Source organism: Musca vetustissima, unplaced genomic scaffold, assembly GCF_032173495.1.
Source record: "Musca vetustissima isolate MV318-11 ecotype Yass unplaced genomic scaffold, APGP_CSIRO_Mvet_v1 utg14645, whole genome shotgun sequence".
NCBI classification, from domain to species: Eukaryota; Metazoa; Arthropoda; class Insecta; order Diptera; family Muscidae; genus Musca; species Musca vetustissima.
Genome location: NW_026887496.1, coordinates 33,311 through 59,028, shown reverse-complemented (window position 1 = coordinate 59,028; position 25,718 = coordinate 33,311). Strand labels below are relative to the sequence as shown.

The following is a 25,718-nucleotide window of genomic DNA, read 5'->3' as shown; positions in this document are numbered from 1 at the left end:
TCAGAACTAAAAGTTAAACAGTGAACACAACACAGCGGAATACAAACATAAAAATTATTTGAGAATTTGAATTGAAATAAAAAGAAAATACGTTAAGAAAATTGAAAAAATTGTATTGTTGAAATTATTTTAAATTGAAGAAAGAAAGGAAAAAAAACGAAAGTGAATCACTTGCTAAATTTGTGTTTATTACAAATCAAATCACATTTCTTTTGAATTAAATAATCCAACACAACAAATAAGAAAATAAAAGAAAAACCATCAACCACAAACATCAAAATGCATAGTACCCTGTTGGATGAGGTTTGTAAATATGAATAATCATATTTTTTGTATTTAATATAAAAAGGATATATATTTTTTAATTTATAATAGTGAAATAATTAGAAATGGACAATATTTTTATATTGGAAATTATTTAACAATAAATTCTATTATGTCAATAGACTAATTGGCATATAAAGGATTTTTCTTATTTTGAGAAACTTGAAATGTTCAGTTTTGACGAAGAAAATTAATTAAAAATACAGGCCTTAGCTAGTTTTCGGTCTATATCAAATTCAAGAGGAGTAAATTAAATTATCTTTCACTTTTACCTAAATTTTAATACACAAATTAAATTTTAAATACGAAAAATTAAATTATTTAAATATAAAAATAAATATAGACCCAGCTTGCAGAAAGAACGTAATTTGTATTTTAATTTTGTTTTTGCAAAATAGTCAGGTATAGTCAGGTATTTTAAATATAAAAAAATAATAAATATAAAAAATTAAATAATAAACAAATTACATAAAAATTGAAATTTGAACTATAAAAGTAAATAAATATAGAACCACAGTTAGTACACAGAACTTAAAGACCATTTTTAAAGGTTGTCCATCATTTTTGAGTATTAAAAGGTGGGAAACTTACCTTGGAAATGCTTTTTTCAACATAGGCCGATTCGAAGTGGATCGAAATTAGGATTTTGAGCCTTTTAAGATTTGCCTGTAACAATAAGAAAAAAATTTATGAATTTTCTGTAAAATCCGATTTTTTTTTATTTTGAATTAGAATCTCCACCATAAAATGGAGTTCATATTGAGTGTTCCGTTAACAACACCGCGAAAATTAAAAAAAAAATAATTGTTTTTATACGTTGCTAAAACTCCATGGATGCGGTTTTAAAATATAGCTCCACATAACGGATTTGTGGGTTCTTGAATGGTAAATAAAAACACATTTGCAGACAATTTTCAATATAGGCCCATGTTTCGGGATATGTATATGCAATTTTAGGTATTTTTATGGTCCTAGTCGCATTTTCCATACAATGTTCTGGTATTTTGGTCTGCAGAGTTGTTAGTGGGCATTAAGCTTCTACGCAGAAAATTATAGTTTTTTTTCAAAGTTTTTTTCCAGCTAAAGAGGCTATGATTTGGCATTCAGGTTTCCGTACAATTTTATGGTCCAATACGCTTTTTCCTACTGAGTCGATTGTAACATGGCATTCTATGTTTCTAGGGAGAAAATTATCGATCCACGTTGAACAAAGGTGGCTGGCTGTGATTTGAAATTCAGATTTTTTGTCTATATCTAGACAGGTCCTGCTCAATTTTGGTATTCTTTTGGTCATAAACACACTTTTCAATCGAATTTATTATTATTTGGCATTTCAGGTTTTTGTGTGGAATCTTGTTTTTACCACAGTCATGGTTCGATACAGGCCCAGGTTCGATTAAGGTCCTTACTAAATTTCCAACCAGACGTACTATATTTTTAAGTGGGATAACAATTCTCTGGATAGACAACTTCCAGTGTGGGTCCTTGTTGAACGATTTTAGGTAGTTTAATTATCGCATGTTTATTGCGTAATGAAGAGGAAGGTGTACGGCTAATAATGAAGAAACTATATCAACCACATGCTTTTCAAGAAGTTTTGCATAACCAGATATTAACATTTTCTGAGTAGCTGAATCGTAGACCTCAACTATAAAATGTCCCAAACGAAAAAGTCACACTGTCCTAAAACTTTTCTCAGTAAAATTTTGTGCTCGATAGCCTCACGAGCTCCATCTTTGATTACTTTGGAATGTTAACGTAGACAATATATCTCACATAGCCCCAAAGAAAGAGGCCCGAAGATATTAAATCATTTGATGATCTCTGTGAGGGTAATACGGACAGTTTAGCTTAAGGGGACCCCCTCCCCCATTCTTGGTGTAAAAAATTTCATTTAGTTTTTGAATCGATACTAATTCAAGAATGTCCAAATTTTGACACGTTGCTCTGGGAGTGTATAGCTATCGTATGAACTAGGATAAAGTTAATTGATGAATAACTTCCTTATTTGATCAATACCCTTGGATTCCGATGTTCCAGTGTGCAGTTATCATGCCCGCCATCAAAAATAAGAACCTTTCTTTAATCACTCTTCTCTTTTAAATCGTCAATTATATATGTGTTGTAAACCTTAACAGGCGTTGATATTCATTTACCAGTCCAATGAAAATCTTGAAAATTTAAAATCGAGAAATGGGGGAGGTCCCATTAAAAAAATTGACTTTAGAATTTCGAATAATTTCCGACGTTGTAAATAATCCCCAGCATTAGTTATTGTGTAATGACGTTCGTGGGATGCCCGATTTTGCCACATTGAAATATCGTTTTTAAACCCCATGTTTATTTGGGCTAAATCTAATTTATATTATTTAAAGGCGATTTAGAATTATTCTACTGTCCTCTGTCTGGCTATCTGGTGCACACTATAGCTCTCGAAGGGAATAACCGATATTGCACCAACTTAGCTCATTGTAATATTTCTTCCAAACTTAAATGAAGTTGAATGAAGGAGATAATCAGCCCACTCCTTCTGGTGCTTACTAAATAAAATGGTCTACATTTTGTTGAAAAATAAAATTTTTATACCATGGTATATATTCTCGAAGATAGGTCCAAACGGTACAACGCACAAAGTTTCAACATTTTGAAGATTTGTAAATTGAATATCGAGTGATTAAAGTGTCTAATGACACAAAACATCGCACAGCCTACCAAACCTAAATCAAGTCGGAAGATTGGACACATCTGTCTACTCCTCCTTATCAACATTTATAAAATCTCTAAATTACATATGAAGCGAATGGAGTATCCGATTCAATGCACAACAAAATATTTATATCAAATCTACATTAAATCTGAAGATTTAGGTGTATAGTTTCACCCTAGATGATGGTAAAATTTTTGAAAAAAAAACATACAGCGAATTTTGAATTCCTTGTTGTATAAAGTTAAAAAAAAACCATTGGCTATATATAGCCCATCGCCTCTGGTACCTCTCCGACATCCTGCCACAATTTTGAAAATTAATCATTTAATAAAAAAAGGGATCATTACACTGTGATTCCGTAGACCTCCGCAAACTATCTAAGATATAATTTCAAAAGTCAGTATAAGTGAATATCTCAGCTCTCATCAAAAATATTCTTCTGGCGATAATAATACATTCCATTGTTATATTTTGTACACTTTTCAATATTTGACCCCACCACTCAAACAAATTTTAAATGTTTTCAACACAATATAAATTTAGAAAAAAAAAACATGGTATGGTTCCCAAAAACCAATATTTGTTCTTGTGTAGAACCAAATAAGGAATTAATTTTTTTAATCTCTGGGAAAAGGCCAATGACAAGTGAGTGGGTGGGTATAATAAAAAAAATATACCTAATATTAAAAATAAAAGTCATTAAACCAATTCAACAATCAATGCCTTTGTTAAAAAAAAAAAAAAAAAAAAAAAAAACGAAAAAATAAACCTCTGGTGATGAAAAACGTACCAAGAACAGCCAAACACAAATACTCTGTCAAATAAACAAACAACAATAAAAACAACTAGAACAAAAAATGAAAAGTCGAGGAAAATGCATAAACACTGCGGTACTGGATAGAAATGATGATGATGGTGGTAATGATAATGGCGGGAGAGGCGGAGAATTTCACTGCCTGCAATTCATCGATATTTCTTAAGAATTTATTCGTTTGTTTTTTTTTCTGAAAAAGATTTTTTTCATTGATGCAAAGTCATTAAACGCTCAAAACCATGCCATCAATTTTCCTTTTCGTTCTTTCTTGTTGTTCATCATTCATTTGCTAAATGCCCAAAGATGATTAGCAATTGTTGCTAATAATAAGTATTGATGTGGGAATTGTGCGTTTTCAGCTCTCTGTTCGCATAGATCAGCATTATTTTGAGTGATTTGTTGTGATTTGCCGGGAAATAAATAATTGTGTTGTTGTTTTTTCTTTAAATCCTCATAGAAAATTCTCAAGATTTATGATGGCATTTGTAGCGATTCGAACACAAAAGGTGTAAATGACCACCGGGAAAAGTTAACGCTAATGTCGCAGACCAAAAAAAAGAAAAACAACAAAGATTTTGTCTATCGGAAGATAAATGAATTAGTCGTTTAGTCTAATTTTAATTCGATACGTAATTTTTTTCATACTTACCACGCAAAACACACATCACTAATGATGAACAAGAACAGCAACAACAACCCAAACAACAACAAGAAAAAAACTGTCGTTCACACGCCCCAATCTGTGACAGAACATTAACGATGAGAAAAAGTATAAATGATGCGTTTTGTGGCAAACACATGTAGATGTGTGGACATGTTTTCCCCCTCAAACAAACATAAATTACGAATGGGAATGAAGAAAATGCTCGATTTTTTAGTTTTTTTTTACCCCCGCAAAGGTTAGACATTTTTGATTGTTTATTTAATTTGTCTGCATTGCAGGTGAATGAGTTTGTCTGTTTCTTTTTTGTGGGGAGTGGCACAATGTTTATATTTTATATTTAAAGAAAAAAATATATAAAATTTAAAATCAGAACTTATGATATTGGAAATGTGAGTAATAAAATGAAAATTCTGGAAAAAAGGAATAATAACTTTATTTTTATGGATTAATGTGAAACATATATGAGGAAAGAAGTAACTAGAAGAAGTAAAAATGTCGCTGAGTTCGCCGATTCCACCATGAAGTGGGCATTCAAAATACTTAAAATAGATTGCTGCCAGGATAAAACTAAATACAAACCCATTGAACATACCGAAAATGATATGTGGCTCTTGTTTGGATTTATATTGAAAATGTACCCAAGAACATCCAGTAATGATAAAATATAGTAAATTCGGTTAGAATAAACGCATAGAGCAATATAGATACATATAAAAGGATTAAATTGGGGATATTGGGGATTGATATGGGGATATGCCAAAAAAAGACTGATATTTTTAATTTTCGATACCCTTCACCACTTTGGGTATATTCAACAGATGAATCCTAACAGACGTCGCATTTTTAAAGGGCCAACAAAATGAAATTGGATCCATGAACATGTCATTCTGCAACCTATACCAATTTTTTCATTTGGTCAGATATATAAGCTATATCTAAATCTGAACCGATTTCAACGATTTCAGGAAATTTAACACACATCATTTTAGACCTAATATATCTAAATCTGAACCGATTTCCATGAAACTCAGCACACATCATTCTAGGCCTAATTTATTACGATGTGCCAAATTTCGTGCAAATCGAAAGATATTTAGGGACTTTGGTGCACCTTTACATTAAATCGGACGAAAATATATATGGGAGCTATATCTAAATCTAAACCGATTTTCACCAAACTCAGCACACATCATTCAGCACTTAATACAGAACGCTATGTCAAATTTCGTGCAAATCGAATGATATATAGGGACTTTGGTGCACCATTTACGTGAAATCGGACGAAACTATATATGGGAGCTATATCTAAATCTCGACCGATTTTCAGGAAACTTAACACACATCATTCTAGACTTAATTCATTACACTATGCCAAATTTCGTGCAAATCGAAAGATATATAGGGACGTTGGTACGCCATTTACATTAAATTGGACGAAAATATATATGGGAGCTATATCTAAATCTGGACCGATTTTCAGGAAACTTAACACACATCATTCTAGACCTAATCCATTACGCTATGTATTCGTGCAAATCGAAAGATATATAGGGACTTTGGTACACCATTTACATTAAATCGGACGAAAATATATATGGGAGCTATATCTAACTCTGGACCAATTTTCAGGAAACTTAACACAAATGATTCTAGACCTAATTCACTACGCTATGCCAAATTTTGTGCAAATCGAAAGATATATAGGGACTTTGGTACACAATTTTCATTAAATCGGACGAAAATATATATGGGAGCTATATCTAAATCTGAACCGATTTTTCCCAATTTCAATAGGGTTCGTCCTTGGGCCAAATAAGTGACCTATGCCAAATTTCATCCAAATCGAATCATAAATGCGATCTGTACTTTGTTCACAAAAATACATGGACGGACGGACAGACGGACAGACGGACATGCATAAATCGACTCAGAAAGTGATTCTATGCATGGGTCTATCTCGACTCCTTTTGCCTGTTACAAACATATGCACAAAGACATAATACCCTGTACCACAGTGTGGTGAAGGTTATAAATATGTCTGAAACATTCAAAATTGGTATACGGTGTAGGCTATACCAAGACGTTTAAAAAACGTGTCGTCACAGTTCTGTGGCAAAATCTGGACCAATATTCACAACTTTTAGTAGGAAGATATGACACCAAATTAAAGCCAATTCGGGAGAAACCCGTGCCCAAAAAACCCCCAAAATACCAAATAATGGAGTGTGCCGTTATATAATTTTTAATAGGAACATGGTCAAAATTTCAAAAATACCGACATGTGAGAGGTGCAGTTGATTCACTAAATGAGAAACGAAAATACCACATTCCAACCAATTCTGTTGAAAAACGTTCACAAATACCGAATACCGAGTTACATTCGAAAAGGTGGACCGATATATGCCGCCTAAACTGAAACTAGTTCCATGTAAAGATAACCTTTGGAAAAAAAAACAAGTAAAAAAGTGTCAGTCGGTATTGCCGACAGATATATACGGTCAGTCCATGGTTTGCGGAGGTCTAAGGAATTACACACATGTTTTAATATTTTTACTGAGAAGTACCAAAGAGAGTGGAATGGTGATTCATATCTTTGGACTTGATCTAGATTTCATGAAATATTACAATTTGCAAAGTTTGGTATAAATTCGACATTAAATTCGCTTGAGATTGAACTAACAAATTTAGAAAATGTTGGCACTATGGATTAGGTACCAGAAGGAGTAGACCGACTGATTCCATCATCGGGCACAAAGGCATATAGATACGGACAAAATATTACGTGGTGCAATATTTCGAAGAGTTTTCAAAATTTTGACCGTTTGACCGATAAATCCTAAAAATAAATATTAAATTGTGCAAAGTTTAGTTCAAATCTGATAGTCCGTTTGCATGATATTGTTAAAATTTATATTCAGACAAATTTTAATCAATATGTGGGGGAGGTATAAGAAGGAGTGGACCGACCGGTCCCATTTTCGGACATAGGTAGATAAATTGAGTATTCTGTAGGCTTCATATAAGATGTACGCATTTTCAAGATGTTGACTCTTTGTGGGTGAGGTATGAGAAGGAGTGGATCGACGGATCCCATTTTAGTACATAATCTAGGTAAGGTAAACATATTACGAAGTGCAACGTTTCGATGAAATTGGATATTCCGCACGCTTTATATAAGATGTAAAAACGTTCAAAAATTTGACCCTTTTGTTGTTACTAGAAGGAGTGGGTCGACAATTCCCATCTTTCAACAGCCGTCCTGACATACGGACGGATGGACGGTTATTTGTAATTCGACTCCAATTTGTCTGAAACGGATTTGGTCCAAAAGAAAATGTGAGTTTAAAACTAATATTTCAATGAGGCGCATAGCAAAGGATATATACCCTCATTGAGCATGTGGCTGAGGGTACAAAAATCTGCAAAAAAAAACCAAAATTCCAAATGTATATATTTTTGATCAGAATATAATTCTATGTAGATTTTGCCGAACTTTTACACCGAAGTGGCTGAAATTTAGGTTTTCGGCATCATCATAGTAGAATATTTTTCATACAAATTCATGTTTTGACATAGTCCTCATATAAAGGACTCCTCCCATTTTTTGATAATTCGAAGATTTAAACTGTATTTTCCAACAGAAGTGTCTGAGGTTTGGAATTCCGTGATTCTTCCCGGAAAATTTTCAATATTGATACATGTTTTTCCATAGCCCCAGTATGAAGCTGCTGCTTAATTTATCTGGGTTGATGTTCCTAGCCTGACCTAGCCTGACTGACTGTAATATTCTCAGATGAGTTTAAGGCATTTTGAAGACACACCACATGATTTTTTTACTTGTTCGAATATTAGTTTGGATTAAAATTTACGGCGAATGGATTTTTTATATACCCCTACCTCTACCATTGACTTTTTACATTAAACTTGTTTAAGATTTCGTTATTCAAATTTTATATAAAATGATATGATCCTGTAAACGGGCTCATGGTAACAAATTGATTGAAACTATTTTTTTAATACTAAAATAACACTCCTCCAGTTAAGTCTATCATGGCTTCAATAATTATCTTCATATCTTCTTCAATTAAATCCAACAACCTTCAATAAAAAACAATCGTATATCAAACTCAAATTAAAGCGATAGGCATGCTGATATCGTTGCAAAAAAAATAATTTAACAGTGAAGGGTAACAAACATTCGCCCACGCCCACTTTTTTACACACCTGCTTATTTTTTCATATTTTTTTTATTTATTTTTTTTTTTTTTTGATAACAATAATAAAAACCCAAACAAAAAAATTATCATTTAAAATTAGTTGATTTCGGTCGAACGCAACACCACAGCCTAATTATTATAGACGACTAACGGACGGACGGTTGGCGTGGTGGTGGTGTTACAAAAAAAAAAAGCATACACAACATGCGATAGATGTTAACACTGACCCAGATCTTTGCACTCCTTCTGTTGGTAACCTATTGGCCAATCGACGCAACAACAGCAGAGCACAGCCGACTTGTCGACAAACAACTCGGCCGAGCGGCATTATCTTATGGCAAAATCAAATAACAATAATCAGAAAGAAAGATAACAAAGCTGTAGGTTGTTGAATTGTTTGTTTATTTGGTTGGTCGGGTGGTTGGTTGCTACCACACTAAGTCCAAGTAATTATGTTGAGTTGACAAAAAAAAAAACAGCTAACAAACATAAAATAATTGTATAATAATTGAAAAAAAATGTGTGGCAAAAAAAGAAAACAAATGCACATACGTAAATAGATTTTTCAAGATACATGTTTTCTTTCGAGACATATCAGTTGGAGGAGTATAAAATAAACAAAGTTCAAATTTGTTTATGTGTATGGCAATTAAATGAAAAACTAAAGTACCCTTCACAATGGGTGAGCGTGTGTATGATTATGTTATTATAAAATACCAATTGTGTAAACATTATCTGCAGAAGAAAAGAAAACCTAATAATAGAGCCTTTCGATTCGGGTCACTGTACTTTTGATACACAGTACAAAAAAAGGTAAATAAAAGAATTAACAATTGCTTATGAAAACAACTGCAACAAATTAAGTTCATACACAAAGTTGGGAGTAATATAGTGCATAATAAACGAATGTTGTGTGCAGTTGAAAGTGTAATTTTTCAAATTTAAAAAGGAATAATTGAAAACAATTTGGATTAATAGATGATTCTTTTAGATTCGAACATCTTTAAATAAAGAGCTTGCTAAGGATCAACATTTTACAATATATGCATATCTCATATGAATTATATACGAGTATCCGATTTTATTCAAAATTTGAACACCGTTATATTTTACTTTTACCTCGCCCACAAATTACTAATATTTTGGAAAAACGTACCTTATACAAGCGAATCTCATATAACCCAAACATTGTACACCTTCAAATTTATAAATCTCATAGATACACTACATGTATAAACTGCAGGTATATTTTATCATGTATTTTCCCCTCTCAATTCCATATAGGAATATAGGTCCATACATTGGCATACCTCCCATATAATAGTCCCCATTTGTGGTATTTTGAAGGTTTGAGTCACATTTTCCTACCAAGTGACTAATTTCACATTTCGTGTTTGCGATAAAAAAAACTTCCTCTAGAAAATTTAATGAGTGTCGAATTTCTGTCACTCTCTCATTCATTCCTTTGCCATGCACTGTAATTTAATTTATATTTCTGCAAAAATGAATTGCGTTGACATTTGTCATTAATTCGCATTAGTTTGCAATTATTGTTGGTACAAGAAAAATGTGAAATGACAATATTGGAATGCAGACGATGCAGCTACAAGTTTAATATTTACACAGATGTCTGTTTTACAGTAATAACTATGTTTTAACCCATGGCGGGCAATATGAAAATGTATACCCTCAGTCTTATGGCCAATGAGGATATATTATACACTTTGCTATGATAAAAATATGTCTCATCGAAATAGTGTTTTATATTCCCCAAGTTTCTTTGAACCCAATCCGTTTCAGACAATTTGAAGTCGATTTACAAATTCGGTCTGTCTGTCTGCATGATGCACATGATAACTCTCGAAGAGTGTACCCGAATTCATGCAAATTTTAATACTCCTTCCAAACATAGATTAAGTTCGAAGTTGGGAAAGATCCGTCCACGGACTCGGGTACCTTCCCCGACAAAATGTTCAAAATATTGTTGAATTCGATTTAAACTAAAGTTTGTACAACCTAATATTTTAACCAAGCCTTTATAATGTTTAAAGATGGCGTCAGTAAGTCCAATAAGATGGTATAGATCGGTTCATTCCTTCTGGTCTGGTTTTAATCCATGGTGACCAATGAGGTTATATCTGAGGGCATCATAATATAATATAACATTATGCTACGATATAAATGCACCTCAACGAAGTATTGTTTGTTATACCCCTAGTTTTTTGGACCAATTCCGTTTTAGATAGTTTGGGGACGATTTACAAATGTGTGCACGATAACTCTTGAAAGGAGTAAACGATTTCATCCGGACTTCGTACATCACAGTCCTTCCTTCAAACTTAGAATAAGTTCGAAAATGGGAAAGATCGATCTAATCCTTCTGGTATCTCCCCCTATGAAATTTTCGGTATTTTGAAGGTGGCAGCCGCATTTTCCAACCCATTTGTTTATAATTTGGCTTTTGGGGTTCTTAAAGGTTCAAATATATTTTTCCATTCAAAATTCAATATAGATCCATATATTCATATAAGTACCACATACCAAAATGGCTCATAAGGGCTAAAATACATTTATGCAGAATATGATCAATATGGACCCATTTTCGTAGCGGCATTTTGGGAAAAATGTGCAAGCAATTTGGAGACAGCCCCGGAGTCTTATGCAAAATATGATTAATATAAATCCATTTTTTTTATCTTGGTGGCTATATTCGTAGAAGCTGGACTAGGATCGATCTGATTACGTCAGTATATATATATATTATGTGGGGGAAGTCCATACTTTTATCGATCCCATTCCAGCTCCTATATTCAACTTCTGCCGCCGTTTCATATTGAATGTGTTTAAAATCCAAGTAACTGAAATTTTGCAATCCAGGTTCTTATCAGACCATATTGAAGACACTTTGTAATATTGTTATGCTAAATTTTATGAGTACGTGTTTGATGTCCATTTGACTGTTATTGTCGTACATTATTAACAGCATACCTTCCCCTTTATTATGAAATAAGAATCTGATAATTAAACTTTAAAAATACATGTGTCTTTGAATACTGGAATAAGTTGGGTATAGGGGCTCATCTCAGATTTTTCTGAAATTTTTACCACAGGTAGTTAGGTCTCGCCTGATCCCGAAAATATATGACTTTCATTGGGGAAGTTCAAACTTCCCAAAATATGGAACTCTGTAGTTCGGAAATTCCTATGCTTATAACTCGGTCATTTATCGAAAATGAGCCCCTAAACTCAACTCAAGCCTCCATACTGTCCTTAAAACTATTCCTATCCATATATTTGGATTAATTTATTTATATATATTTATACATATATATATATTATATTTAATGAAATGCGATAGTATTGAGTTTAATTTAATTAAAATCTACTTGCACCATACTTCCGTTTTAAAGCCTTCAAAATTTACATCCGAATAAAATTATTTTTATTAAATTTAATTCAAAACTAAATATACAAATCGTATTAGAATCCACCCACCCACCTTAAAGCCGTTTTCATTAATTAAAACAATTTCAAATTGTCAAGTCTTTCCGCTTCCTTAACTTAAACGCTAAATCACAAACACACACACATACACACAAAAAGAAACCCCACAAAATAACAACAACAATAAATAAATTGAAAATTGCAAACATCTGTTGCCGGACAATGTACAACATACACACCAACTATTTGACGTAATTTTTTCTATAGATTTGTATTTTTTGTGCTTTGAATTTAATGTCGTAGTTGGCGTTGGCCGTGGACACCTTTTACTGGCCAGTCTCGCCATTGAATACTAATTTGCCATCAAAAAGTGTACCCAAACACAAAATAGAGCACCTCTACTTCTCTGGGTTATTTATGGAAAAAGTAAGAAATAATAACAAAGTGCTGAAAATGAAAAACAAGTCAGCAGAACATAATCCCCATGCGTTTTCTTGAATCAGCGGGTTGGGGAGCATTGAAAAATTAATGCTGAGAATATTCAAAATCAATGATTTAAAAATAAATAAAACAATCAGATGAAAGGGAAATTGCCATACTCGTGCACATGTCACCCGCCACCACCAAATTCGCCAGACAAACAGGCGCACTAATGTTATTTTTTTTAATTTGGCGCAAAGTCATCATAATGATTTGTAGAACTTTCTTCATTTTCACCCAATTTCGAAATGAGAAGAGAAACAAAAAAAATGAATTTTAATTGTTCTATAATTGGCTAATTTTTGCAATAAATTTCAATTGTTAAAGACAATAACAATAGCATATAAGAGATTTATATTTTTATTTTAATACTGTATTCGAAATGCTATTTCGATACACCTGCGTTTGTGATTTTCATTACATTTGAAAATGTCATGTTTGAAATATTTCATCAAACAACAATTGCATCGCTTATTTTGAGTATTTGTCACGTAGTACAGGTGAGGGAAAAATTTACTAATATATATATATATATATATATATTTGGCTTTGTTCTAGAAATTCCTACATATTTACATATTCCTTTAATATTTTTGCACCAAATTATAATGCCACCAAATTAAAAAAAATATTCTCAAACGAGTAAAAATTTTATGTTTGGGAAGCCTCTACCGGGTGGGGTATTTTGGTACCAAGAGATTGTTTTAACCTCTGAAAAAATGAAATACTACATAATTGAATAATAGGATTTGGCCAGGACCTTTAACATCCCGAAAGTAGGTAGAAGCTTTGAACAAGACTTGGGCCTACTTGGTGACATGTAAAAGTCCGCAATACCGCCTATCAAAATATATAAAATAGGGCGGGATCTTTACATAAGGCTATGTCAAAACATGGACCAACATTGCAGCCACATCATTTGGAAAACTCACCTACGTCTCTCAAAACATTTAAAATGGGGGATATGAACCGATATTGGACATTATCTGCAAAGATGTTTTTTACACTATAAGAAACCAGAATGCAAAATTACAACCGTTGCGGATGGTAAATGCGGCTATAAACTTAAATTTATAAATAAACCTATAAATCCCATCTTTGGATTTAATGTAGGTTAGGTAACAATTTGACACTGTATAATGTTTAGATTGCTTAATACAACATTTTCAAAATATTGCACTGACGAACTCCATCTTCGAACATGAAAGGACTCCATCTTCTAAATGTTGCAAATTTTGTTGAGGAGGTACGAGGAGAATATTCAAGTTTTAGAAGAATATTCAAGTTTGAATTAAATTGGTTACGCCCTTCGAGACTTATCGTGCGAATCAACCAGACAGACGGACGGACTGGAATTTATAAATCGATTTGGTCCACATGAAATATAAACCCAATATTTCGATGGCATATATTCGTCCTTTCACAATTTTGTATACATTAATTTTCTAGAATAGAAATAGAATTCTAGAAATATTCGAAAAGAAGCCAGATTTTTCTGTTCTGCAAGTGTTCCAACAAAAAAAAACCCTAAAATCCACCTATGTCAGTCTCAAAGTCAATCTAAAAATGTATTTTTATTATTTTTTTTTAATTCACGCACTTAACTAATATTCTTAGAAACTGCGATATTTGATCTCAAAATCCTTTCAAAAATATTCCTAACAAATCCATTGCTCTCCTTTCTTCTCAAAGTCCTCCCAGAAGTATTTTTTAAGTATGAGAGAGCGCTACATTCCTTAAAAATATTCTATAACAAATCATTTGGAATTGTAAATTGGAAGAAAATACATATTGGAGCAATATCTAAATCCGAACTGATTTCAGCAAAACTTGACACATATTATGTTACACAAACTTTAGTACGTTGTGCAAAATTGTATGGCAATCGGCCTAACTTTGGACGGACAATTTTCAGGAAACTTTACACACATCATTCTGGACTCAATTCAGTACTCTATGTCAAATTTCGTGCAAAATTAAAATTAAATCGGGCGAAAATATATGGGAGCTATATTTAAACCGATTTTTACGAAACTTAACACACATCATTCTAGACCTAATTCAGTACGATATGTCAAAAATATGAAATATGATATGTCCAATTAGAAAGATATATTGGGACTTTGGTACACCATTTACATTACATCGGGCGAAAATATATATGAGAGTTATATCTAAATCTGAACCTATTTTCATGAAACTTAACAAACATCATTCTAGGCTTAATCCAGTACGCTGTGCCTAATTTCGTGCAAATCGAAAATATATAGGGACTTTGGTGTACCATTTACAGTAAATCGGACCAAAATATATATGGAAGATATATCTAACTCTGAACCCATTTTTCCCATTCATTCAATTCGGATCATAAATGAATATTCTCAAACGGAACCAGGATAGACACTCGTTTCCTTTTGCCTGTTACAAACATATGCACAAAGACATATTACCCTGTACCACAGTGTGGTGAAGGGTATAATTAAATGCTCTTCCTTAACCATTTCAAAAAATCCTAATTTGTTGGCACAAAGTCCATCCGAAAATGTTGTTGGCCACAACATCCTTCCAAAACATTATAAAAAATCCACTTTTGTTGCCCTGAAAGTCTTTTATAAATTATTGAAATCTACATTTTTGGATTTGAAAATATTCTCAAAAATCGATTTTGTTGGTATTAAAGTCATTCCCAAAATATTATTTTACAAATCCACGTTTGTTGCTCTTATAGTCCTTTTAAACAAATTCTGTAAGAAATCCTTGCTTGTGGAACACAAAGTAGTTGAAGAGATATAAAATCCACTTCATATACTCTTTCAACGATATAGTTTATAAATACACGTTTATTGATATCAAAGTCCTTAAAAAGTATTTCCATATTTGTTGATCTCAAAATCGTTCGAAAATCCTAACAAAAATATTCTTTAAAAATCCACGACTATAGGTCTCCTTGTCCTTCCATTCTTTTTAATAGAAACCATAATTTTGGAGCCGCTCGCAATTAATAAAAAAATATTAAGAACCTATTAACAAAATATCACTAAAAATTTAATAATATATATAATAAATCACATCATTAATTAATAATCATAATAATAAATTGTGTGAAATATTGCTCGTGTGCAAATTATGTAGTCAATTTACATTAATTAAATGCTACATTTGATTACATGATATTAAAAAATAAAGCAAAAATCGTATTTAAAAAAAATTATTATTCTCAAGATGTTTGCTCGTTATTACGTGTTAACAATTCAGCATAACGTAACGTAACGACGTTCTTTGATGTGAATTGACACGAGGCGTTTGCTTGCTTGCCTGCCATTCACACCCAAAAAAGGTGATGTCGTTCAGAACCACTACATCCGTTAAAATTTATTATACAAATTAATACATAATAACAATAAACATATGTAAATGCAATAAAAAAGGCACAACGCAAAAACATAAATTGAGGCAGAAAAATTTTCCATTTGCTATCACTAGGATGGTTAATGATCGCTTGGCTCTGATTGATTGTGCGGGCAAAAGTTTTAATGTCTAGACCAGCATTTCAATGAAGCATTCTTATCACGCATGCAACGGGGATTGCCTACATACATAACATCATAGTGGGCATTGTATGATTTAATAAAAAAATAAGTGATTTACAAAAAAAAAAAAACACTCGACCAGAGAGTGACTTAGAATCATTCACTCTTTAATACCCATAATTGCAGTAGGTCAGCAGGGTAGACTGATTTGTCAGTTACAAAAAAACTATGTCGGTTACACAATACTACAATCAAATGTCATAACAATAACACACATCTCGTTTACACATACCAGCCAGTTTGTATGCAATTGGATTCTTATTCAATATCATTACGAAAATTGACACACGTCGTTAGTTCTCTAAAACCCACTGACTCAATTCCATTCGATAATGTGTAATAATTCCAAGTAAATGAAATTAAATAATACCAAACTGATAAGAATACTAATAAGAAATATTATGGTTATTTTTTGCATAATAAATTGTTTATAAACAAAGCGTAAATTATAGAAAAAAATTATGACACAGATAATAAGTGTGATTGGCATCACCCACGTGTGCCACCTTTCAAAGGGTGTATTCATTTGGTAATAAATTTTGCAGATTATGGAAGGGAAATTTTCTCTGTTCAATTCACGTTGAAAATGCGCAATAATTTTACCACCTTATTTAGAACAAAGAGAACTTATTCCAATATGCAATTAATATTTTATACAGATTCTGATAACCCCCTTACAATGTATTTGCTATGCATGCATTAATTGTATTTAAAATCTTTGAAATATAATATTTTTGTGGATTTTAAAATAAAATTTTCGGAAGAATCTTCACAATAATAGGATTGGATTTGAGTTTTTTAAAGAATATTTTTTTCCAAGAATCTTCAGAATAATAGGCGTGGATTTTTTAAAGAATATTTTTTCCAAACAATCTTCAGAATAATAGGCGTGGATTTTTAAAGAATATTTTTTCCAAACAATCTTCAGAATAATAGGCGTGGATTTTTAATGAATATTTTTTCCAAACAATCTTCAGAATAATAGGCGTGGATTTTTTAAAGAATATTTTTTTCCAAGAATCTTCAGAATAATAGGCGTGGATTTTTTAAAGAATATTTTTTTCCAACAATCTTCAGAATAATAGGCGTGGATTTTTTAAAGAATATTTTTTTTTCAAGAATCTTCAGAATAATAGGCGTGGATTTCTAAAGAATATTTTTTTTTCAAGAATCTTCAGAATAATAGGCGTGGATTTCTAAAGAATATTTTTTCCAACAATCTTCAGAATAATAGGCGTGGATTTTTTAAAGAATATTTTTTTTTCAAGAATCTTCAGAATAATAGGCGTGGATTTTTTAAAGAATATTTTTTTTCAAGAATCTTCAGAATAATAGGCGTGGATTTCTAAAGAATATTTTTTTTCAAGAATCTTCAGAATAATAGGCGTGGATTTTTTAAAGAATATTTTTTTTCAAGAATCTTCAGAATAATAGGCGTGGATTTCTAAAGAATATTTTTCCAACAATCTTCAGAATAATAGGCGTGGATTTTTTAAAGAATATTTTTTCCAAGAATCTTCAGAATAATAGGCGTGGATTTCTAAAGAATATTTTTTCCAAGAATCTTCAGAATAATAGGCGTGGGTTTTTTAAAGAATATTTTTTCCAACAATCTTCAGAATAATAGGCGTGGATTTTTTAAAGAATATTTTTTCCAACAATCTTCAGAATAATAGGCGTGGATTTTTTAAAGAATATTTTTTTCCAACAATCTTCAGAATAATAGGCGTGGATTTTTTAAAGAATATTTTTTTCCAACAATCTTCAGAATAATAGGCGTGTATTTTTTAAAGAATATTTTTTCCAACAATCTTCAGAATAATAGGCGTGGATTTTTTAAAGAATATTTTTTTCCAACAATCTTCAGAATAATAGGCGTGGATTTTTTAAAGAATACTTTTTTCCAACAATCTTCAGAATAATAGGCGTGTATTTTTTAAAGAATATTTTTTCCAACAATCTTCAGAATAATAGGCGTGGATTTTTTAAAGAATATTTTTTTCCAAGAATTTTCAGAATAATAGGCGTGGATTTTTTAAAGAATATTTTTTTTCCAAGAATCTTCAGAATAATAGGCGTGGATTTTTTAAAGAATATTTTTTTCAACAATCTTCAGAACAATAGGCGTGGATTTTTTAAAGAATATTTTTTTCCAAGAATCTTCAGAATAATAGGCGTGGATTTTTAAAGAATATTTTTTTCCAAGAATCTTCAGAATAATAGACGTGGATTTTTTAAAGAATATTTTTTCCAAGGATCTTCAGAATAATAGGCGTGGATTTTTTAAAGAATATTTTTTCCAAGGATCTTCAGAATAATAGGCGTGGATTTTTTAAAGAATATTTTTTCCAAGGATCTTCAGAATAATAGGCGTGGATTTTTTAAAGAATATTTTTTTCAAGAATCTTCAGAATAATAGGCGTGGATTTTTTAAAGAATATTTTTTTCAAGAATCTTCAGAATAATAGGCGTGGATTTTTTAAAGAATATTTTTTTTTTCAAGAATCTTCAGAATAATAGGCGTGGATTTTTTAAAGAATATTTTTTTCAAGAATCTTCAGAATAATAGGCGTGGATTTTTTAAAGAATATTTTTTTCAAGAATCTTCAGAATAATAGGCGTGGATTTTTTAAAGAATATTTTTTTTTTCAAGAATCTTCAGAATAATAGGCGTGGATTTTTTATAGAATATTTTTTTTCAAGAATCTTCAGAATAATAGGCGTGGATTTTTTAAAGAATATTTTTTCAAGAATCTTCTGAATAATAGGCGTGGATTTTTTTAAGAATATTTTTTTTCAAGAATCTTCAGAATAATAGGCGTGGATTTTTAAAGACCAAAAATTCTTAAAATTCAAAATCAAGTCAAAATCAAAAAAAGGATTTTTTTTTAATCTTCAATTAAATTTGATAATTTTATTTTTTTTCCTCTAATTTCAGATTAACCAAAATGGTTACATTGTACTTGAAGATTTCCTAACACCCGATGAGGTAGATGAACTCTACAAAGCGGGACGCGCCCTTTGTATGGATGCACCACAAGAAAATCGTAAAGTCTTCGATACCCGTAATCATTTAGACGCGCAAAGTAAGGAAACCTACTTCCTTGAATCGGGCGACAAAGTGCGATATTTCTTTGAAGATGGAGCCATTGGAGAGAAAGGAGAATTGTTGGTCGATCCAATGCAGGCTTTGAATAAAGTCGGTCATGCTTTGCATGTGGAAAATCCTGTCTTCAATAAAATTAGTTTTTGTAATCGTGTTAAGGAAATCTGCTGGCAATTGAATTTCAATAGACCTGCCATCTGTCAGAGCATGTACATCTATAAGAATCCCAAAGTTGGTGGTGAAGTTATTCCCCATCAAGATTCCTGGTATTTACATACGGAACCCAATTCGGCCATTGGCTTTTGGTTTGCATTGGAAGATTGTACTCTGCAAAATGGTTGCTTGCAATTCATTAAGGGCTCCCATCAGAGTGGAGTGCATCGTCGTTATATTCGTAATCCCGAAAAGGATTCACAGGAATTGATGATTTATGATAGAGCTGCACCGATTTATCCTCATTCTAGTTTTACACCCATACAATGTAGTAAAGGTAAGATTGCAGACATAGACATATACATTTTATATGTGATATTAATAATTTAATTTTTTTCTAGGCACCTGCATTATCATCCACGGCAATGTGGTCCATAAAAGTGATTCGAATCGCTCGCAAAAGAGTCGCCACGCCTACACTTTCCATGTTATTGAGACTGAAAATAATGTTAAATATTCCGAGGACAATTGGTTGCAGCCACCCAAGGATAAACCCTTCCCCGTTTTATTTGAAAGAAAGAACTGATGTCGTACTCTAACTTATAGATAGATCTACAATTGTATCTGTGAACTGTCCCCAAACAATTTTATATCCCACATATAATCCCCCAACCCCACCTTCTTTTGTACTTCTATTTTTTATGTAAAATAGCATAATATCTATGTTTTAATTTTGATTTTTTTTAAATAAGTTTTCTTCTTATAATATTTTATGTAGCTTTATATGTTTAAATGAAATAACAATTGTATTAACACACACACACAGACATATGTATGTACGTGGCATAGACAAGATAATTTGTAATTTTTAAATAAATTTACTTATAAAAATAAAATATATAATAAAAACACAAGTAAAAACAAAATTAATTTCGGCGGGTTCAAAATGTTTATACCCCCTCGCCATGAGATGGACATTCAAAATACCTAAAATTTCACATTGGGGTTATGTCATGGTAAATTGCTGCTAGGAGAAAAAGAAACATCAAACTACTGACACTCAGGTCGGAAAATTGAGCTACCACCTTGAACATACCGAAAATGACGCGTGACGGTTGACAACCATCCTCAATATACAGTACCTTTATATTTAAGTAGGAAGATTACCAATAAGAACTTAATATATTAAACCAGTGAGCGGAGCAGTATAGTCGGACGGGGCCGACCATGCGATACCTTACACAACTTCCATGAAAATATAGCTTTCTGTGGTTCTATATTCTGAGATTTGGCAATATTTCGCGATATTTGCTCATTTTTGACTGGCTAGAGGTCAGCAAATGTTGCTAATAATCAGTACAGCCCCTCTAATTACTTGTCCAGATTCTCTTCACCCTGCGTTGTGTTGTAATGTTCGGCTTTCGACACGAAAAGTACAAATAATTATGTTTTCGGTCCACTTCATCCGAAAAATTATTATCTGATCATCACCTAACATTTTAGGCGTTGTCCTTGACCATAACTGGAACCATATGGAACATTTCAAAGGGATCAACGCTATATTTCCGCCCTCCAGTGTGGTAATAGGTTACTAAATAATATATGAATACGTAAGCACCTGTAAATATTTAAGTGTAACTACCGCATCCGAGTACCTACGACAATATAATTGGTATCAATTTAAAGGCATAAGCATTCCTCTTGGATAACTATCAACTTCTCGGGGTCTATATCCTCCAGTGGTAAATATATACGCTATAGAAAACAAATTTTGTAATTTTTTACACAAAAGTTAGGGTCCATTTGACCCGCCAAATATTGACCGATCTTCATCAAAACAGGCATGCTTATTCTTTGGCCCGATCCCCTTCTCCATGCAAAAATTCGCGGTGTTTGGGCCATAATTGTAGCATCTGGAGCGACCAGAAAAACCGACAAAAATAAAGTTTTTGGTCCATTTCATCCCCTAAATATTAACCGATCTTTTCCAAAAACAATAGAGGTCTTCATTGGCCAGAACCCATCCTACATGCGAAATTTCGCGAAGATTGGTCCATAACTGTAGCCTGTATCATGTTTACAAATTATAATGGACATATGGACGGACACACATGTCTAGATCGACTCAGCTAGTCGAGATATGACGATCCGTATACTTAAAGGTGGGTCTAGGACCAATATTTCGCTGCGTTACAAACTTTTGGGGCTGCACAAAGCTATAATACTCTGACAACATAGTTGGGTAGGGTATAATTAGACTCAATCCGATTAAAAAACGTGCTCAAAAACCGAATAATAATGCCAAAAATCCCCATATTGGGTTTTACCATACTATGGGGTCTGCCCTTCAGCGTTAGTCAATATTAATCATTTTTAGTATGGATGTGTGTTATTCAATGAGAATCCAAAATACCAAATTACAGTCAATTCGGTTGGAAAAAGTGTCCAAAATACCGAATATTGGAGGGTACCGTCATATGGGTCTGCCCTGAAACTTGGGTCAATATTAAGTTTTGGTACGGGTATGTGTTATTCAATGAGATCCAAAATACAGCCAGTTCGGTGGAAAAACGTGTCAAAATTCCCCAAAATACTGAATATTGGGGGTTACTGTTATATGAGGACTACAAGAAAACGTGGACCGATATATTCCATTTGCAATACCAAACATCCTAGTTGTACTAGCAATGTCTGGCCAAAAATTCAGAGCTCTATCTTAAATATTGCGATCTCTATCGTGATTTTAACAGACGGACATGCGTGAATCGGCATAGAATTTTCTGATTTTGTGGGGTCTCCGGTGAATATTTCGAGGTGCTGCAAGCAGAATAGCAAATTTGATATACACTTCACCTTTTGATGGAGGGAATAAGAATAGGGGTAACAAAAGGTGACCATACGTCCATCTCTATCTGTCATCTATTTCTATAATCTGTCATATTTGTCATCTATATTTTTAAAATCTTTAAAATCAATTTTAATTAAAACAAATTAATATAAACATAGTCGACATAGGCCTACTTCAATGTTATGTTCCTTATATAAAGATCCCAAGCTTAGGCCAAAAATTTGGCACGGTCGTACTTAACGAATTTTTAACTCATTTTATATATTTTACTTATAAATATATAAAATGAGTTAAAATCAAAATGTACAGTTTATACACATACTATTATTTTTATTAAGGGAACACCCCCTCCCCCCCTTTCTATTTGTTTTATTATTAAGATTTTAAATGGGCTGGTAAATGAATATCCTAGTTCATACGAGAGCTTTACACTCGCAGAGATACGTGTCAAAATTTGGAACCGATTGGGTTATTAGTTTTTGAGTTATCGTGCCCGCCATTCGTAAAACACTGATTGGAAAAAATGCGTTTAAAGTTTGAGAATCACTCTTGCCGTCACTTGGCACAATAAATCGGCTATATCTTCAAGAGTTCTTGAGATTTTCACTTGATTTTGTAGGGACATTCTAAAATTAGAGTAGATTCGAATATAATAAAAAAGTCTAGGTCCTAGATATAAAATGTTCTGCAAAATCCTAGGAGACAAGGATCAAAATACCTAACATTATCTAGAACTTACTATGAAGGCTATGTTAAAATATAGGCCTACACTTAATATTTTCAGCATAAAATAAATTTCAGGTAAGTCAAATTGTAGCCCGTTCTCTTTGAAAATGTGACTAAAACCTTAAAAATATCGTTATTTAGGGTATATACCAAAAATAATCACATCGGTTGGAAAATTCGACTAGAATCATCAACATATTTATTATGTGGCGAAACATTTATATGGAGGCTATATACGAAGATGAACTAATATTGATAATGCAGTTCGTCTTCAGACGGCTCACAAGGGAGACACAATTTAAAAAGTATAATACGCCCACGGACTTAAAAATAAAATATTACAAAATGGTGATTTGTTAAGCCTTCGCTTAACTAACACGTGGTTATCAAATTAGACGAAATTCTTCGTATACGAATAACCTATTAAGTCTTAAAGATTTTTTAAAGATATTTAGACTTTTTCTACACACGATATATAGTCCTATACCTTCTATACTAAAAAGAAAGTGGACTAAAGACGAAAAAAATATTAATATGTCTGGTAAGAACATTTTCCACACAATGAAACAAATTATAGAATATCCTGAAAACTAGAGGTACCGTAATACGGAATATATACCTAAACGTAGAACCATATTAAATATTTTTTTTATATTACAGCTTATTCGGAAATTTAGGTATACTCATATGGAGACTATACCTAAATGTGGGTAAATGTTAAGAATTTCTGCTAAGAATGCGCAATGAGAAGCAAAAATGTAAAATTAAAACCAATTAGTACAAAGAATGTAACTAAAATTCTCAAAATATCGAAAATTGGGACACCTTATATTCCATTTTTCAATGCCAAACATCTTAGAAATAGTAGCAATGTATGAGTAAATCTTAAATATTTAATGTTCTATCGCGATTGCAACTGACTGGCAGGCGGTAATTTCTAAGTTGGTGGAGGGTCTAAAAAGTAGATATATGTTTGAAACTTTGTAACCTAATATATCTGTGAAAATATTGAATACCTCCAAGAACACATTTTATCTTGTTGCAATCACTATCAAAAGTGTTGACTATAGTGAACATTTCAAAATTTTCTAAATGGTCCACCTAAAATAAATTAGTTCCTTATGAAGAATAACTCTGTTGCACAACTCCTTTTGGACATAATAAAGGTACAACCAGAAAAAAACTACAACGAAAATGGAATACACACACTAGGACGGACCAATTTGTATGGAGCCGAAAAATCCCGCACTCTATCGACAATTCTAAGCAACTTTGGTAAAGGAACCATAGGTCTATCTCGATTTTCGAGTCTCCCACTGTTTAAAAAATGATTTTCCCTATAACATCATTTTGATTCAAAATTCGATTATCAATTTTACCGAAAAACTTGTAATTTTTCTCAGAAAATAGACGAAAAATAGTTAAATATGTATATATTAAAATAAATTAAATATATTAAATAAATTTCTCGACCCCAAAAACCCCAAATATACACATAATAAATATAATATAATCGAATTTTGAATCAAAATGATGTTATAAGGAAAAACACATATGGTTCCTTCACCAAAGTCGCTTAGAATTGTTCATAGAATCATCCTAGGGGCTGGATTTAATCGACAAAAAATTTGGCCCGCCCTAATACACACTAACTCAATACGATCAAACAACCAATGTTTCTACGGACCCATTACACTGGTTCCTTCTTCGCCCACCCGACCTAATGTTCCTTCAATTCAGTGATTATACATCACTGTCTTTATCCCAATCTCATGATCTTATTTCGGCTTCAACACACTCAACAATGCAGATATTTTCTTCTCGACTTCCCAGCTAATAACACTTGCAAGATGTCCGCAATAGATCTAGTTAATGTCGAGTATAGAATGTTATGCCAGGAGAATGATATATGGTGTATCCTGAAATTAAAATATACAAATTAGTCGTATTCCAAAAATAACTGCTACAGATCCCTTTACGAGACACCGAACTGGTTGAGCACAATAAATTGCAACCTATACGTAGTTGTCTGTTTGGCTAGACAACTGTCGCAACAATTTGTTTATACAATTGTCGTTGATTGTGGTTTCTGGTATATATCAAACAGACACAATTATTGTTGTTTTGCTTCTTATCACGAAGGAAAGTTCCACTAATTGTTGACAATGGAAATTGTGGGCACAAATAAACCCGCCTCCAAACTATGATGATAGCTATACGACTCTAGTTCGCACGCACCCCAACAATAATGAACCGCGTACAAAAAAGGCCCTGTCATTGCCCCATACACACTTTGAGTTGCACTGATTAGAATTCGCAATGTTCTTGTAGTTGGCAACACTACTGCAAAATCACCTGTTGTTATTGTTGCTATTGGTTGGTAATGTCGTCTTATCAGTCCACCACAGCCACTCAACGTATTAACATAAACATAAATATTAAGTAACAAACATAATAATAACTCGTTAAAACCACATAACAAATACAACAATTCCATAAACAACTAAAAGAATTGATTAAAAGACGAAAACCATGAGTAAAGTAGCAAATCAACGTAAGTCGTTGTCTCATTTACCTAAGATACTTGGCGAGATTCACAACTGTTTTCTTCTATTTTTGCTGGTTCTAATTTCATCGGCACAGTT

The 25,718-nt window shown here is 32.3% G+C and overlaps 1 protein-coding gene across 1 annotated transcript; it reads left to right on the top strand.

Moving 5' to 3' along the window:
• The first annotated feature begins 246 nt into the window (after window positions 1–246).
• On the top strand, window positions 247–20,124 carry LOC133335053 (phytanoyl-CoA dioxygenase domain-containing protein 1-like). Its single transcript, XM_061543355.1, has 3 exons — window positions 247–303; window positions 19,179–19,836; window positions 19,901–20,124. Exons 1-3 carry the CDS (start codon window positions 280–282, stop codon window positions 20,083–20,085), a joined length of 867 nt encoding a protein of 288 aa, XP_061399339.1. The 5' UTR covers window positions 247–279; the 3' UTR covers window positions 20,086–20,124.
• The last annotated feature ends 5,594 nt before the right edge of the window (window positions 20,125–25,718 follow it).

Excerpts from the sequence above, each read along its gene's own strand:
- LOC133335053 (XM_061543355.1), top strand. The coding sequence starts at position 280 with ATGCATAGTACCCTGTTGGATGAG. Across the intron at positions 304-19,178 it reads ATAGTACCCTGTTGGATGAG|ATTAACCAAAATGGTTACAT; the intron begins GTTTGTAAATAT and ends CTCTAATTTCAG. Across the intron at positions 19,837-19,900 it reads ACCCATACAATGTAGTAAAG|GCACCTGCATTATCATCCAC; the intron begins GTAAGATTGCAG and ends ATTTTTTTCTAG.